Raw genomic sequence first — 14,160 nt, forward strand, 5'->3', positions numbered from 1 at the left:
GTTTAACAGCGACTGTGACAGTCGCAGATGCTGCTTCACTGTAAGTAAAGAAACTGTGAATAAGAGAGTGGGAATTAGTCCAGACCACCTGGAGCCACATGGCTGTCCGATCGCATCGGAATCATCTGGAGGAGTGGTTATCCCCCCCCCAAAAAAAATCACTGAATTATAAAAATACAAATAAAATTGAGTAGAGCTGCGAGCAGCTGTAAAGGGCCCTCACAGCCCTGGCCACGTTGGGGTACTGGCAGAGATAGAAAACCAGGTCAAGAAAGTAAAAAAACACTGCCAGAGTTTGGTTTTAGCCACAGGTGCTTCTTGTACAAGCACCTGTGGCTCACGGCAAACTGTGCCAGGGTTTTAACTTTCTGGACCTGGATTTCCCATCTCCGGGTGCTGGCACGTTGGGGTACTGTCACATGGGATAAGGACCGTCTAAAACAGAGGTGGGCATCGAGGGCCGGAATCCTGCAGGTTTTGTATGTTGCCCTTCTCCAACACAGCTGATATATGATCAGCTCATCAGCAAGCTCCGCATAAGCCTGATAACGATCCTGTTGATTGGAATCAGCTTGTATTGGAAGTGAGAAACCTCCAATACCTGCAGGACTCCGGCCCTCGAGGACCGAGATTGCCCACCTCTGGTCTAAAACATAGGGATGGCAAACTGCGGTCCTCGAGGGCTGGAGTCCCGCAGGTGATTCTAATTAACAGGATCGTTATCAGGCTCGTGCAGAGCTTGCTGATGAGCTGATCATGAATCAGCTGCGTTGAAGAATGGAAATATCCAAGACAGGCAGGACTCCGGCCCTCGAGGACCGGATCTCGCCATCCCTGGTCTAAACTGTAAATGTTTTTGCCAAGGCCAAAAATGGTGCGCAATTCCCAAAATGAAATCAAAATGGCGGACTTCCTGTTAGGTTTAGCATATGGCTAGAGCATACTTTTTTTGTAGGTCTTAGGCTTATAGGTATGCCTCCCAATTTTCACAAATCTAGGTGAATCGTACAATTGGAAATGCTTCATAAAAATGTGTAGAGGGCGCTATTGAGCCATTTATTGGAAATTGCACAATTTTTTTTTTTTAATATTCATGTTCATGACAGATGTGATGTGTGTGCAAAGTTTCATTAGTTTTCACCCATGTTTAAACCCTGAAAAAAAGCTGCATTTTTCTTTGCAAACAATGCATCGCTACGGCAACGGCGTGCGACAAAATAAAACGATTTCGTTAACATTTCATCTTAAACATCTAACGATGAAACACGGCAAGTATGAAGACGATTGGATACATTCTGAAGGAGGAGTTTGTTTAAGTATGACCCCGACAAATGGGCCAAAAATGGCATGTTACACATTATTATTATTATCATTATTATTATTGTTTGTTTGATCTTGCTCTGCCTCTCCTGCCTACCCCGACTGCACGTCACAATATTTGCAAACGATCAGCTGATAAATAGCCGCAAAACCACAGGTGACAGTCAAGTCAGCTTTAATTGCGCGCCCATCGCGAGAAACATTGCAGGTGGTTAAAGAGGTGAGCATTCATGTCGGGTCGCTCAATATTGGGGCAAAGTGTCCTCGGCACCAACTGTAGCGTGAGAAATGATCACGTTGGGTTGGTCTGATTGATATTTGTCATTTAAATCAATAAACGGTTGTTGTTTTGGGGGGGGGGGGGGTGCTTGTATTTATGTTTGAGTTATTAGGATGGACTGCAGAGAAGTACATCATTAAAAAAAGGAAGTTAAAAAATACTTGTAATTGATTTTCTATAGTGGAGGATTATTTCAAATTGACAATTACTTGCTTTTAAGGGAAACAGGAAATGAAACATCAGATAAATAATATGCCGAGACAGGGAGTGACCCGCCCGCTCATACTCACATCGCCGGTTCGGCACCCGTGGATATTTAATTTTTGCAGATTTTTTTCCCTTTTTTTCTCGTGAGCCATCAACTGCTTTTCGTAGAAAACACTTATCTGCAAATAAATTGCATTTTTTTTTTTGTTTTTCTTTCATTCTTGAACATTTTTCTTTGCTGACAATTTTCTGCTCCACACTTCCACCCATTTATCAGTAATATAGTGAAATTTTGTAAAAATATATATTTATTTACTTGGCATTTTTGATTCATATGCGCCCCTACATTTTTTACTTGCACTGCTAAAATTTCAGGCTTAGTTTGCCCTTTATGTAACTGTATATAGGATCCTAGCCATCTTGTTATTGAATTAGCTAGCTAGCTAGCTAGCAGCCGGAGCCTCAAGGATAGCTACTTGTTGCAATATTCTCATTAACGCCTCCTGTTTTTCCCATTTTTATGTACAAAATATCAACAGCGTGTGTTGTTTTTATATTAAGTAGGCTACATTTCTACTGTAGCCACGTGTTATGTTCCTCACATCACTGAACCACAGGAACTGAGGGTTGTTTGGATAATGATAGAGAAGTGAAGGTAAAATCATATTTTTGGGGGGCTTGAAGCCATTAAACCTCTGAAGTGAGCTTTTATTCATTCTAATAGTCTTTCCCTGGCTTTGTATGAACGCCTGCTCTAGAAGTTTTCATCATTAGTGTTAAGTATCAGGCTTTTTCTATGTGGTTTGTCAAGAACAGATCCTATTTGGAGAAACTGGCCATGGATAGTGTAAATTGTACGACTTTAGAGCAGTGTGACAGTCATTAAGCTTCTCAAACTGGAGCTGAACTGCAAGACGGGAAGAGAAAAACTTCTTGCCCGTTGGCAGTCTTACGACACTGTTCCAATGTCATTTGGAGAGCCGTAGGCAAGGGGATGAATGATTGGCTAACAAAAACTGCAAAAGCCTAAGCTATTAAATACCGATAGCCTCACATCTGTCTGAATGATACCTGGAGCGAAAGTGAAAAAAGAAAGTGGATAGTGACTTTTGTGACACTACTTCAAACTAAAATAGAATCAAAATTTCGATTGTGTTCTATTTCTATCAGTCTAGTATTCAGTAGGTCATTCGTGTGATTCTATTTTATAGCGCGATTGAGAAACTTGGCAACTTGACGCCCAAAAGGAGCAGAAGTGAATCTTATTGCCGCACGCGCCTTTACCATTTAACATAAGAGCATTTGATAGCAGCCATTATATCCAGCAAAAACAAAAGTACAGCTATAATCAAATACTTATTTATATACCCTTTGTCTATCTGTACCCTGACATTGGCTGAAAACCAGTCCGTTGTTTGTCTTGAGTTGTGCCCAGACATTGACTTCTGACCAGTCCATCATTTGTCTATTCAGTGTTTCTCAAACTTTTTAAGTACCACCTAAAAAATACTAGTCTCTCTAAGTACCACACAGTAAGAAAAAGAAAAAAGTATCGTAAAAAAAAACGGCAGATGGGGCGCCAGAAAAATACTGTAAAATACAGTAAAAGAAAATGAAATACTATGAAATAACAGTTATTTCACTGTATTTTTAAAGAAAAATTACAGGGTTTTTTTTCGAAGTCCATTAAAAATAAATTTTAATACAATTAATTCTACCATCTATAGGACATTTTATAAATTGTAGTTATTTTCACTTTTAAAAATTGTCAATTCACAAAGAAAAATGGTAAAATTTACGAATTTTTACTGTTATTTTCTGAGTAAATATATATATTTTTTTAAATTGTGACGGAAGCTCGGAATGATCAATTCCTAACAACATACACGAGGACGTTCTTCCTAAGAATGCAAGTGAGTCTCTTTGTAAATTGGAATGGTTGGTTGCTTATTGACTCAAGAAACACATCTTGGCACATTTTCCTAGCCAAGCCTTCACAACTTTTGATGCATCCTGCTAGCTGACAAAAACAACATTCGAGCGTTCTTGATTTATTTGTACTTTCAATTGGAACAATACGTGGGCCGACTAATGAAGTTTCTCAAGACTGCAAGGACGTAAGAAAGGACAAGAACGCCTATAGTGTCATTTTCCAAGCGCCATTTAGCTTTAAAGGTGTATTTCCAGGTTGTCTACGTAAAAAAAATGGGCGGTCTGCCTGTGAGCCAATGAGAGAGAGAGAGAGGGAGAGAGAGAGAGAGAGAGAGAGAGAGAGAGAGAGAGAGAGAGAGAGAGAGGGGGGGGGTTAGAGAGAGAGAGGGAGAGAGAGAGAGAGAGAGAGAGAGAGAGAGAGAGAGGGGGGGGGGGGTTAGAGAGCGAAGGGAGTCCTCGCTTCATCCGGGGACCGCAGCTCCATGGCGATGCGGCGAGCTTGCTGTGTGTGTGTCCGACGGCCGAGCGAAGTAAAGTAAACCTGGGGAGGGTCGCTCGCCTGTCGGAGTAGGAGGTGGCTGGGGGGGTGGGCTCCGCTTTTTTCCCCCCCTCCCTTGGTCTTTCTGGAGTTTACAATGCGCCTTTCACACGCATCGCGCCGCGAACGATGAGACAAGTTCGCCGACGGGTTGCGAGCCGCTCTTGATTCCCGGGGAACCGAATCTCGGCGACGGCGGTTCTGGTTAGCCGTAGCGGCGGTAGCCGTGGCGGGCACGAAGAAGCCGAGCGCCCCGCTCACTGGGAAATGGTAGCGTACTGCGGGCACCGCAACTGGGCAGGAACATGGTCGAGAGGAGCAGCAAATTCTTGTTGATCGTGGTCGGATCCGTGTGTTTTATGCTGATTCTCTATCAGTACGTGGCGCCCGGGGTCATCAATTTCGGCTCGCCGCACGGCTACTTCGCGGAGGAGGACGAGGGGGACATCTTCCCCACGCCGGACCCCCACTACGTCAAGAAGTACTTCTTCCCGGTGCGAGACCTGGAGCGGACCGTCGACTTCCAAATCAAGGGGGAGGACGTGATCGTGTTCTTGCACATCCAGAAGACCGGCGGGACGACGTTCGGCCGCCACCTGGTGCAGAATGTCCGCCTGGAGGTGCCTTGCGACTGCCGGCCGGGCCAGAAGAAGTGTACCTGCTACCGGCCCAACCGCAAGGAAACGTGGCTCTTCTCGCGCTTCTCCACCGGCTGGAGCTGCGGCTTGCACGCCGACTGGACCGAGCTTACTAACTGCGTGCCGGGGGTTCTCAACAAGAAGGAGAGCAAGCTAAAGAATCTCAGGTAAGCACAAATGCGTTTCAAAAGCGGCGTTTACCACGATTGAATCCGTGCAACTTTTGAACCCGATGGGCCTCGTGTTGATCATTTACCTACTATATAGACCTGGACAATCAGTTTGAAATGATATTTATCACTAGCTTGTTTTTCCTGAAACCTAAAAAGAAAATCGTATTAGACTGGTACAAAAGGTCCAAATATGTGCTGCGGTTCCAATCAAGCGGCTGTGGTAGCATCATTTTAAATAGTGAGGATGAATTCCAATATTATCGGACCGCTACAAAAAATGTAAACAAATATATATTATATATAAGATAAATCAAATCAGGCAACTGTTATGACTAATAAAGCAGCAGTGAGAATATGGTGTGATTGTTTGATAACGGCAAACTATGATTGGCATTTTAACAGTGCAGGGAAGGGGGGGGGGGGGGGGTCCTTACAAATGCACCCCACCTCGAGCAGCCACAGTTGTTGGTTGGGGGGCAATGAGATACAGTTGTTCGTATGCCATACTGCTGATAAATAATAATCCAGACATATTGACAGTCGTATCAACTTCCATGTCAGCGCACCCCCGTGCGTGCTGAAAAGGATTCCCCTGTCAACGGGGGCTTCTTTTGTGTCACGCTCCTGTAATTTATTTGATTGTGTGCAAGGGGACAAAAGGGGAACCTGTGAGAGTGTCCTGTCTGCGTACCTCGCAGACAAACTAAAACTGTCCCGGCTGCTGCGCTTCCCAGGGTCTTTCCCCCCCCCCAAAAAAGTGGGGGATCAGGCCTGGGCGAGGCAGACAGGGGTGCAGAAAGGGAGGGAAGCGGGGCTCGTTGCCCCTGCAGGGGTTTGGCTCTGCTCTAATCCGGGTGATTATTACTGCTGGGACACACAACACGCACACACTCATGCTGGTATTCGCTGCTGGCGTCAGTCTTTTCCCACCCTGCACCCCCCACGCCGGGTGGAGGTGATAACGCGTCCATGCTGAGATATCAGCGTGGACGCAGGGTAATTGGGCCCTCATCATCATTTTGGGAGGAGATGCAGGGTTCATGAGCCTGGACTAACGCATGCTATGCACAATGCACAACAGACCGACAACCGGGCTGGATTTGAGCTTTTTTGCTTCTTTGTGAGAAAAGACAGATGAGCTGATGTCTCAGAAAGTTGTCCTGAGTGATTATTCTGTGGCGTTTGGTGTGTTGGGGGCAACAACAAACAAAAAATCATTGCATTTTCAACATTACTAGATCAAGCTGGTACATACATATCAAGACTTGGACTGAATGAGCACGATTGTCTTTTTTTTTTTTCCACTTCTTGATCTGCTCGGCTAACAATCGAACATATTAAATCTGTTCAATAATTACGATGGCAACTTCTTGCATGTGGTCAACAAACACACTATTCGATGGAACCACGCATGCTGTGATTACGAAACAAGATGATAGCCTTCCATTCCTTCTTCTACTCTTCTTTGTCTACATCGTACCTTTTGTCTTTCTCATATATTGGTAATGTGACAGGCACTTTTGTTTGAGTGACAAGTTATCCATTCTCCATGTTTTCCCTTTTTAGGGAATTACCGGAGTAATGCTTTGCGGTAATGAAGCTAACTTGCGTCACACTAGCTACGTGTAGTGCTAGCGCCTAGCGTGGCTACACACTGCGCAGAACCGCCCCCTCTAAATCACTAATTATTTTTCCAAATAGGCTGTGCTTACAGTGTACTGTGCCGAATCTTTATACCCTTGAATCGTGTTGTTGTACCCCAATTGATTGGAATCCTCTTTTGTGGAGATATGCAAACCCCTACTGAGAACTCATGCTAACTGCTAAGTGCTAACTAACGTGAAATCAACACCAGAAAGGTGCTAAGTACTTTGAACTTGAACAGAAGTCTGCCTGTAACTGCTTTGCAGCGGAGAGTAATCAAGTATGAGCAGCAAATTAGTAGGTACATTCATAATTATCTCAAGCTAAAATACATAATACAACAGCTACACGGTGAGCAAACGGTGAAAGGATCTGTACATTATCGCACGCGTCAGCCACGACGAGGCAATGTAGTCGTTGGCACGAGAGTGCTGAGTTTTGAAATCCATACAATCAATGTTCTCTAAATTACACGATAGCTTCTTTTGTTTGTTTGTTTTGTTGTTATTTCTATTTTAATGAACAATTTAAGCCATTCAAAAATACGTCCATTATCATTTTTACACATCGTTTATATTGGTGAAGGGATGCAATTTGTATCGTGATATGAATTTTAGGTCCTCTCTCCCAATCCTAATTATGATGTGAAAAGTCGACGCCCCGCTTGACATGGGACGTAAGCTTAACGCGGGTCCTAAAGCGCGACTCCGTCTTAATGGCAAGAAGCAAATTCTGGCAAGGGCACCCGCAGCGCTTTCTCTTCCTCTTTTCTTTGTTTTTTTTTTCCACCCTCTGCCTCGGTTATGTTGCTATATTTGCAATTTCACCCTGGATGTATTTATGAGTCAAGAATGTATCATTAGTCACATGCTTACCCTTACAAAATGCGGTGACATTAACCCCAGCCTTCCCCTCGAGGTTAATGAAATGATATGCTTTTTCAAACTTTGGGTTGGGACAATTATTGGGTCGATTTAAATGCTGCACACTACTTTTATTATTATTATTATTGATTGTCAAGCAGGCACATGTTTTCTTGGCTAACTGGCTTGCTGTGCTCCTCATGGTTCTTTTGTGTTTGTGACTATTCATAGTTTACCATCATAGGGTGGAAAAGTACACTAGCGTAACTTCATACTTCTTGTTAAAAAATATGGTTAAAAACATGATTAATAATGCCAGGGGGCACATTTAGTTGTTTAGTTAAACAATTTATTTTGAATAATTTGTTGTAGCCAAATGTTGCTTTAGTTCTCTTTGCGGCCTCCTCGACTCGGTTTCGTTTCACCCTTTCATCAATACTGTTTTCACTTTGTTCGTGCATCTCAAGTCTTGGAAGGTTAAAGTCACGGAGGTTTAATCATTTTATGTTTTTATGTCCACATATGGCAATGAAATGCCAGCATATCTGGTTGTAATTTGTCCTGCTTCTGCCAGGTCTTACTACTACTTTGTTCTCAAAACTGGATCCGGATGAAAGTCCCCAACTCCTTTTTAGAACTTTTTCGGTTGTCGATCAAAGCCTTTTTGTAGGTGAGCTCGCCGCAGCCTGAGTGCCCGTGTTGTCCACATGTGCGTCAATCCACGCACGTGTGTTTGCACTCTTGCTGCAACATTCGTCTCCGGGGCGGTCGCACCAGTGTGGCAGAGGCAAGGGCCAAAATGCGACAAAGATCGGGCTTGTTTACAGGGATTTCTCGGCGGTGTCCGCATAGTTCTCGGGTCAGCTGTGCGTATGTTTACCATGGCGGGCGTTAAGCAGTCGCTTTTATTTTATTTTTTAAAAAATTACGCTTTACTTGCTTGGGAACTTCCAGTGGTACTCACATGCTGTAACAAGGCTCAAAATAATTAAATAAATACGCAGTCTCGAAGCAAAGCTAAATTGGAAAAGATCTGATCTGCTATAATGTAATTGAGAACATTTATTGAGCAGACCTCAAAAGTCAATATGAAATTCAGGACTCTATTGTGAAAACAAACAAAATAACGTTACTGATATTATGAATATTTTATACGATATGAATATACTTTTTAGGGGTGTGAATTGCCTAGTACCTGGCGATTCGATTCGTATCACGATTCATAGGTCACGATTCGATTCGATACCGATTAATCCCGATACGAATCTATAAATTGATTATTGCGATTTTTGAAATATTTTTTAACTGACATTTAGAAAATACTAATCAGAAAACTTGTACATGTACACTGTAAGATTTGTAAAAAAAAAATATTGATCTGAAAATTCAGGTTGCAGTCTGTTTCATGTTTGAACAGCACTGAAATAAAATATTAAGGCTTAATGTTCCATTAATATAACATTCTTCCATGCTTAATGTGTAAATCCTAACCCTAAGTAAGACGTTTTGTTGAATATTCCCATTAAAAAATTGATGTTTAAAAATCTATTCGGCCGCATATTGAACCGATTCGAGAATTGCGCGCTGTAATATCGCGATATATTGCCGAATCGATTTTTTCTAACACCCCTAATACTTTTCAACTTTATAGGCCACTTTTCCTGACGTACACCGTAACAGAAGATAATAGATTTTTGGGTACGGTTCTGATTAGTGAGCATGACTTTCTCTCCAAAATCCAGGCACTTTTTAATTTGCCTGATATTTTGCTGTTCAAAGTCGGATGTTCTTCAGCCAGACATCTGAAAAGCACTTAATTCCGGCGTTAAACACGCTAGCCAGGTCATTCTTAGATTAGCTTATCATTCAGCATGGCTTCTCTGTCTTTTCTCTGCACTGATTTGACTCCTTTACTAAAATAGAAAATACAACGTCTCAATTAAATACAAAAGTAAAATTAAATCATCATGTTTATTGCGAAACAGTTGACCCCTGCATATTGGCGGTTAAACAATCTGGGGATGGTTATTTACAGGAGCCCCCCCCCCCCCTTTCTTGTTATTTGTAGAAAATGTATATTGAATGTTTATAAGTGTTTTTTTTTTTAGCTAACTTGATACAACCCCAAAAACTGTTTATTTTTAACCAAGAGCCAGCTAACATTGGCTCAGGCTTTTATGCTATGCTATGAAAACAACATTTTCTGACTAACTAGCTAATGCTAACAACTTAAAAAATAGACTTAACTGTATGTGTCTTTTAAGATTAGACAGATCATTTTTTAACACCAGAAGCTGGTGAATGAATCATTTTAGTACCTGACAACATAAAAAAAAAAAAAATTTTAAACTAAGCGCATGGATGGGGGATGTCGTTTATTGCGTCATTGTTGTTAATGCTAGCTGAGTCCTTCTCTTCCTTTTTCATGACTTTTAAGTCCCCTAGATTTCAATCAATCAAGATCTCAGCCACTATGGTCATTAAGCGCTATTTATTATTTTCTTTTTCACAGACATCCTCCATGAAAAAAAGTAACAAGCCTTTTCTGACCAAGTAAAAAGCAGAAACGATACTAAATGTGTTCAAATGCAAGTAGTAAAGTATTTGTACTGCCCGAGATTTCCGTACGAAGCCGCAGTTCAGTTGTTGTTTTTTGCCAACGCCGCGTTCTTATCCTGCTGTCAGTGTGGATTTTACACAAAACCTTTTAGACGCTGCAGAAATAACATGGACGGGAGCCATCTCCGTTAGTCCAACGGGGGCGCATCAAAGAGGGCCGTCTTATTATGTTTACTAAAAAGGCCCTCTAGAAAAAAAAAGTGTTCAACGCTGGGCAAGCTGTAGCTGACATTATTTTGTGTTTTTATTTGAAGGTGTAACCGACATTTGCTGAAATGTAGGGCTATTTATTATTAGAGTTCGAGCACCAGGCAGTGTGAAGGCGCTCTTAGAATTGCTGTTATTATTTTTCAGGCGAATGAACCAAACTTTGCCAGTGAGTGTAAATACAAAACGCCCGCCCTAAAATTACACACCAAATTGGACTTTAATTGATTGGAGAATTGACTGGTAGTGGTTTTCAGTTTCACTATTGATGTTGCGCTTTCCTGATTTTAAAGCTGTTATATCATTGAATATTTGCCAAGCAGATTTACATTTACTTTCCTTGTCCTGCCGAATCTAAACCTAACTGTGACTTTGAAAGCAAGGAACAGTCCATGTTTGCTTACTATTATATCTGTATCTGCCACCAGGCATTTTGACTTGTTTAACATGACGCGACTGGCAATGGCCCTCGCAGGCCCACCAGTTGCCCTTAGAATGACAGCAGAAGACGGGCGCCGTGACATTTGCGAGATTGTCCGAAGCCGCCATCGACCTGCCGCGTGTTGAAGTTGTTACACTGACGACCTTTAAGGGTTTTATTATTTATTGATTTCTCACAATGTGTCTCTCTCTCTTTCGGCGTGCGCGTGTGAGTGCGTGTGTGCGTGCGTGCGCCGCCCAAGAATGAGCCTCTGAAGGGAAACAAGGATGCGCGTTCTTCGCATTGAGCAGGTGCATATTACTCTGTTTTGGGCGTCTGGCGACGAGTGCGTTAAGCGATTTGGCGGTCGCCTCTTTGAGGCTGACGTGCACATAAGCAATGGCGTTATGGGATGCGACCATGCTTACAAGTTCTCCCCCCCCCCCCCCCCCCCCCCCGCAGGATCAACCGGCATGCGTCGTGCGCCAGCCAGCTAACGAGCGCCTGTACCTTGTCGACATACCATTAAGCATGGGCCAATACCACATTGCGATGCTATGAGAACCGTGAGCGGCTTCACAATATTTCAATTACAGCTCTTAAATGTATTGTTTTGTCATATCACGAGCTTTTAGTAAACATAAAGAGAAAAATAATTACATTTTTCTAAATAGAATCAATGGAGCACAACTGAAAAAGTAATTATTTCTCAGAAAAGAAGGCGGTACTCATTAGGGCCAGCCCCCCCCCCCCCTCCCCCCCCCCCAAGTCAACGAGTAGGTTTGCAAGTCGGCCAACGTCGCTTGAAAACCAGAAAATAGGCCAGTCGTGATTAGTCGAGCCCTGAGCAACTGTGATGTCATTTTCAGTGGACAGCAAGTGGCAAAATGGCCGCCCCATGAGATGGATTAAAGCGGGTAGATTTTGCTGCTTAGTTCATAGTCCACAAACATCCGAATGCTGTTTTTAGACAAGTGGGGGGGGGGGGTGCATAGAACATATTATTGTAAAGAACATTTTTGACTAGACTTTAAGGAGGTTGCTTTCAAAGTCTACCTGGTGTCACACCTGGTTTAAATCATTAAATATTCCACAAACTATTATGCTGAAACATTAGTGAATACTGAAGTGCGTATATATGTACTTGTATTATTATTTTTTTAAATTTGCTTATGGCGCTTTCTGTGAAATCAAAGCCGCACTTTACCAAACACGAATACCATCTGTCCCGTGCTTCTCACGCCTGTTTGTGTTTAATCCCGGCGTGTCTAGGTAAAGATAGGACAGGGCTAATTTTACTCTCCTCTCCAATCACTGCCTGTTCCTCCTCCTCCTCCTCCTCCTCTTCATCTTCACCCCCCCCCCCCATGCTTTCCGCTTCCCGCCGAAGCGCTCTTTCCCGCTGCCTCCATCCCTCCATGGTGGTGTCACTCCCTAATCAAACAGCAGGCCTGCTTTCCGCTCGGCGGCTTTATGGCCAGGAGTTTTTTTTTTCTTTTTCTTTTTTTTTCCTCCTCGTCCCTCTATCTCCTTCTTTCACATTTGTCCCTCTCCATCTCTGCTCCCCCCTCATCTTCCATTTCCCTCCTCCTCCTCCAGAGCGTGGCTAGCGCATTAGAGGAAATGTCTTTTTCATGGAAGATTTGCCGCAATTTCCAAAATGGCTGCGTTGCCTAATGGACAACCGACTCGGTTCTAATGAACGATTACATGTGCGAGTGTGCGGCGTGGGAGGAGGACGGAGACGAGACTGAGGAGAATGAGGAAGAGGAGGGCTGTCATGGAATGATTGAACATAAAAGCCGGAGGGGTGAAAATGTTTAGTTTCATTGGCGGGGTGGGGGCTAGTCAATTAGCACGCTTGTCAAGCGGTGGGCATTACTCTTCTTTCAATGGGTCTGTTTTGGATTCTCAGCACAAATCACCGCACTCCGCCTGTGTGTGTGTGTGGGGGGGGGGGGGGTGCGTGTGTGTGTGTGTGTGTCGTTGCATGGTTCCATCAGCGTGGCGGCAAACAGTATCCCAGAATCCAGATGAACTCCAAGAAAGGGGCTGATTGGCACGTCGCGCGTGTGTGTGTGTGTGTGCCTGCAGTGCCTGTGCGCGCTCACGTGCATCCGGGCGGGTCGGTGTTAATCCAATCAGATTAGCCGCGTATAAGCGCTGGCGGGCCAGCCGCTTCCAAAACCGGTTTACGTCCACTCATCCCGCGAGCGCGCCGCGTATCAGCGTCGCCCGACCAGAACGTTCCCCGCAGCCGGTCGAGCAGTCAATCCCTGCCGGTTTCACCGCAACCAGGTTCGGATTGGCTGGTTTCACTGCCGTAACCTGCTTTTTGTAGCTATTTCATGGCGATAACGGCCTCTAATCCTCGTCTCATGGCATCGCATTCCAGAGTAATTCTCGTTTCCCATTATAGCGATTCCCAGTAATCGGTCAGGGCCAATGCTAGGGCTAATCAATGGAGGGCTTAGCCGGCTAGAAGAGCTTCAAAGAGTTTCAAATCTGGGGGGGAAATAATCAGTTGATTTAAAGAATTATGTCACCCATAACCCCGCAAAGGTTTGGAATTGCTTTTAGAAGCCACTAGATGGTGGCAAATCACATTTTGTCACATTAGACAAAGCTATGGCCAGACTGAATAAAGCTCCTCCCTTGAGTTCAACATTGGTGCTTGGCACTAACATGCCAACGCAAATCTTTTAGGAATAGCTTTGAGCTTAGCGCAAAAAAACGGCGAATAGGCGAGTTATTCAGTAAATAACCGAGGATGGGTTGTCAATATCGTGGATGCTTTTGTCGGAGGAAGGCAAAGTACCCAGAGAAAAAGCACACAATGCTATTGAGCCATTTGGGTAGTTGCTGTCGTGTGGACGTAGCGCAGACGTCAGGGTCGTCTGAAGCGTGCGCCATTTTGCCACATTTGTCATTTTGACATATCCATTTCCACATATGTCCGTTGCTAAGTGACGCTCAAGTAATTCTCATACTGTACGTCCTCAATTATTCTTTGTTTTTAACCCTTTCAGTTTTCTTGAACTAAAACGGTGCTCAGCGACGCAATAAATTGCTCTTTTGCCACTAATATAAGAACTTGAGCTGCCCAGTGATGAAGTCTTCCCTCCCCCTTTGTATAAGTTCTAAAACTACAATATGCAGTTAGCTAGCTAGCTAGCTAGCTATGCCTACACCACAAAAACACATTTCCCTGGATGCCTCAATTTACACAACAGCGTGCAATATATTTTGCGTTGTTCACTCTACCGTAACATGCTAGAACGCAAAGTGTTGTGGGATGTATAACGAGCAGAAAGTGTG

At 43.6% G+C, this 14,160-nt stretch overlaps 1 protein-coding gene across 1 annotated transcript in view; it reads left to right on the forward strand.

Annotated features, from left to right (window-relative positions):
* Positions 1–4,212: 4,212 nt before the first annotated feature.
* The window catches only part of hs6st1a (heparan sulfate 6-O-sulfotransferase 1a), a 63,862-nt gene continuing 53,914 nt past the window's right edge, over positions 4,213–14,160 (forward strand). Inside the window, exon 1 of the mRNA XM_086094830.1 lies at positions 4,213–5,082. Coding sequence (XP_085950956.1) covers positions 4,583–5,082 — 500 coding nt within the window. The 5' untranslated portion in view covers positions 4,213–4,582. The remainder of the gene's footprint in view (positions 5,083–14,160) is intronic.

This window comes from Leptonotus elevatus, chromosome 14 (genome assembly GCF_054856555.1).
Source record: "Leptonotus elevatus isolate MCC_2025b chromosome 14, RoL_Lele_1.0, whole genome shotgun sequence".
Lineage (NCBI taxonomy): Eukaryota > Metazoa > Chordata > Actinopteri > Syngnathiformes > Syngnathidae > Leptonotus > Leptonotus elevatus.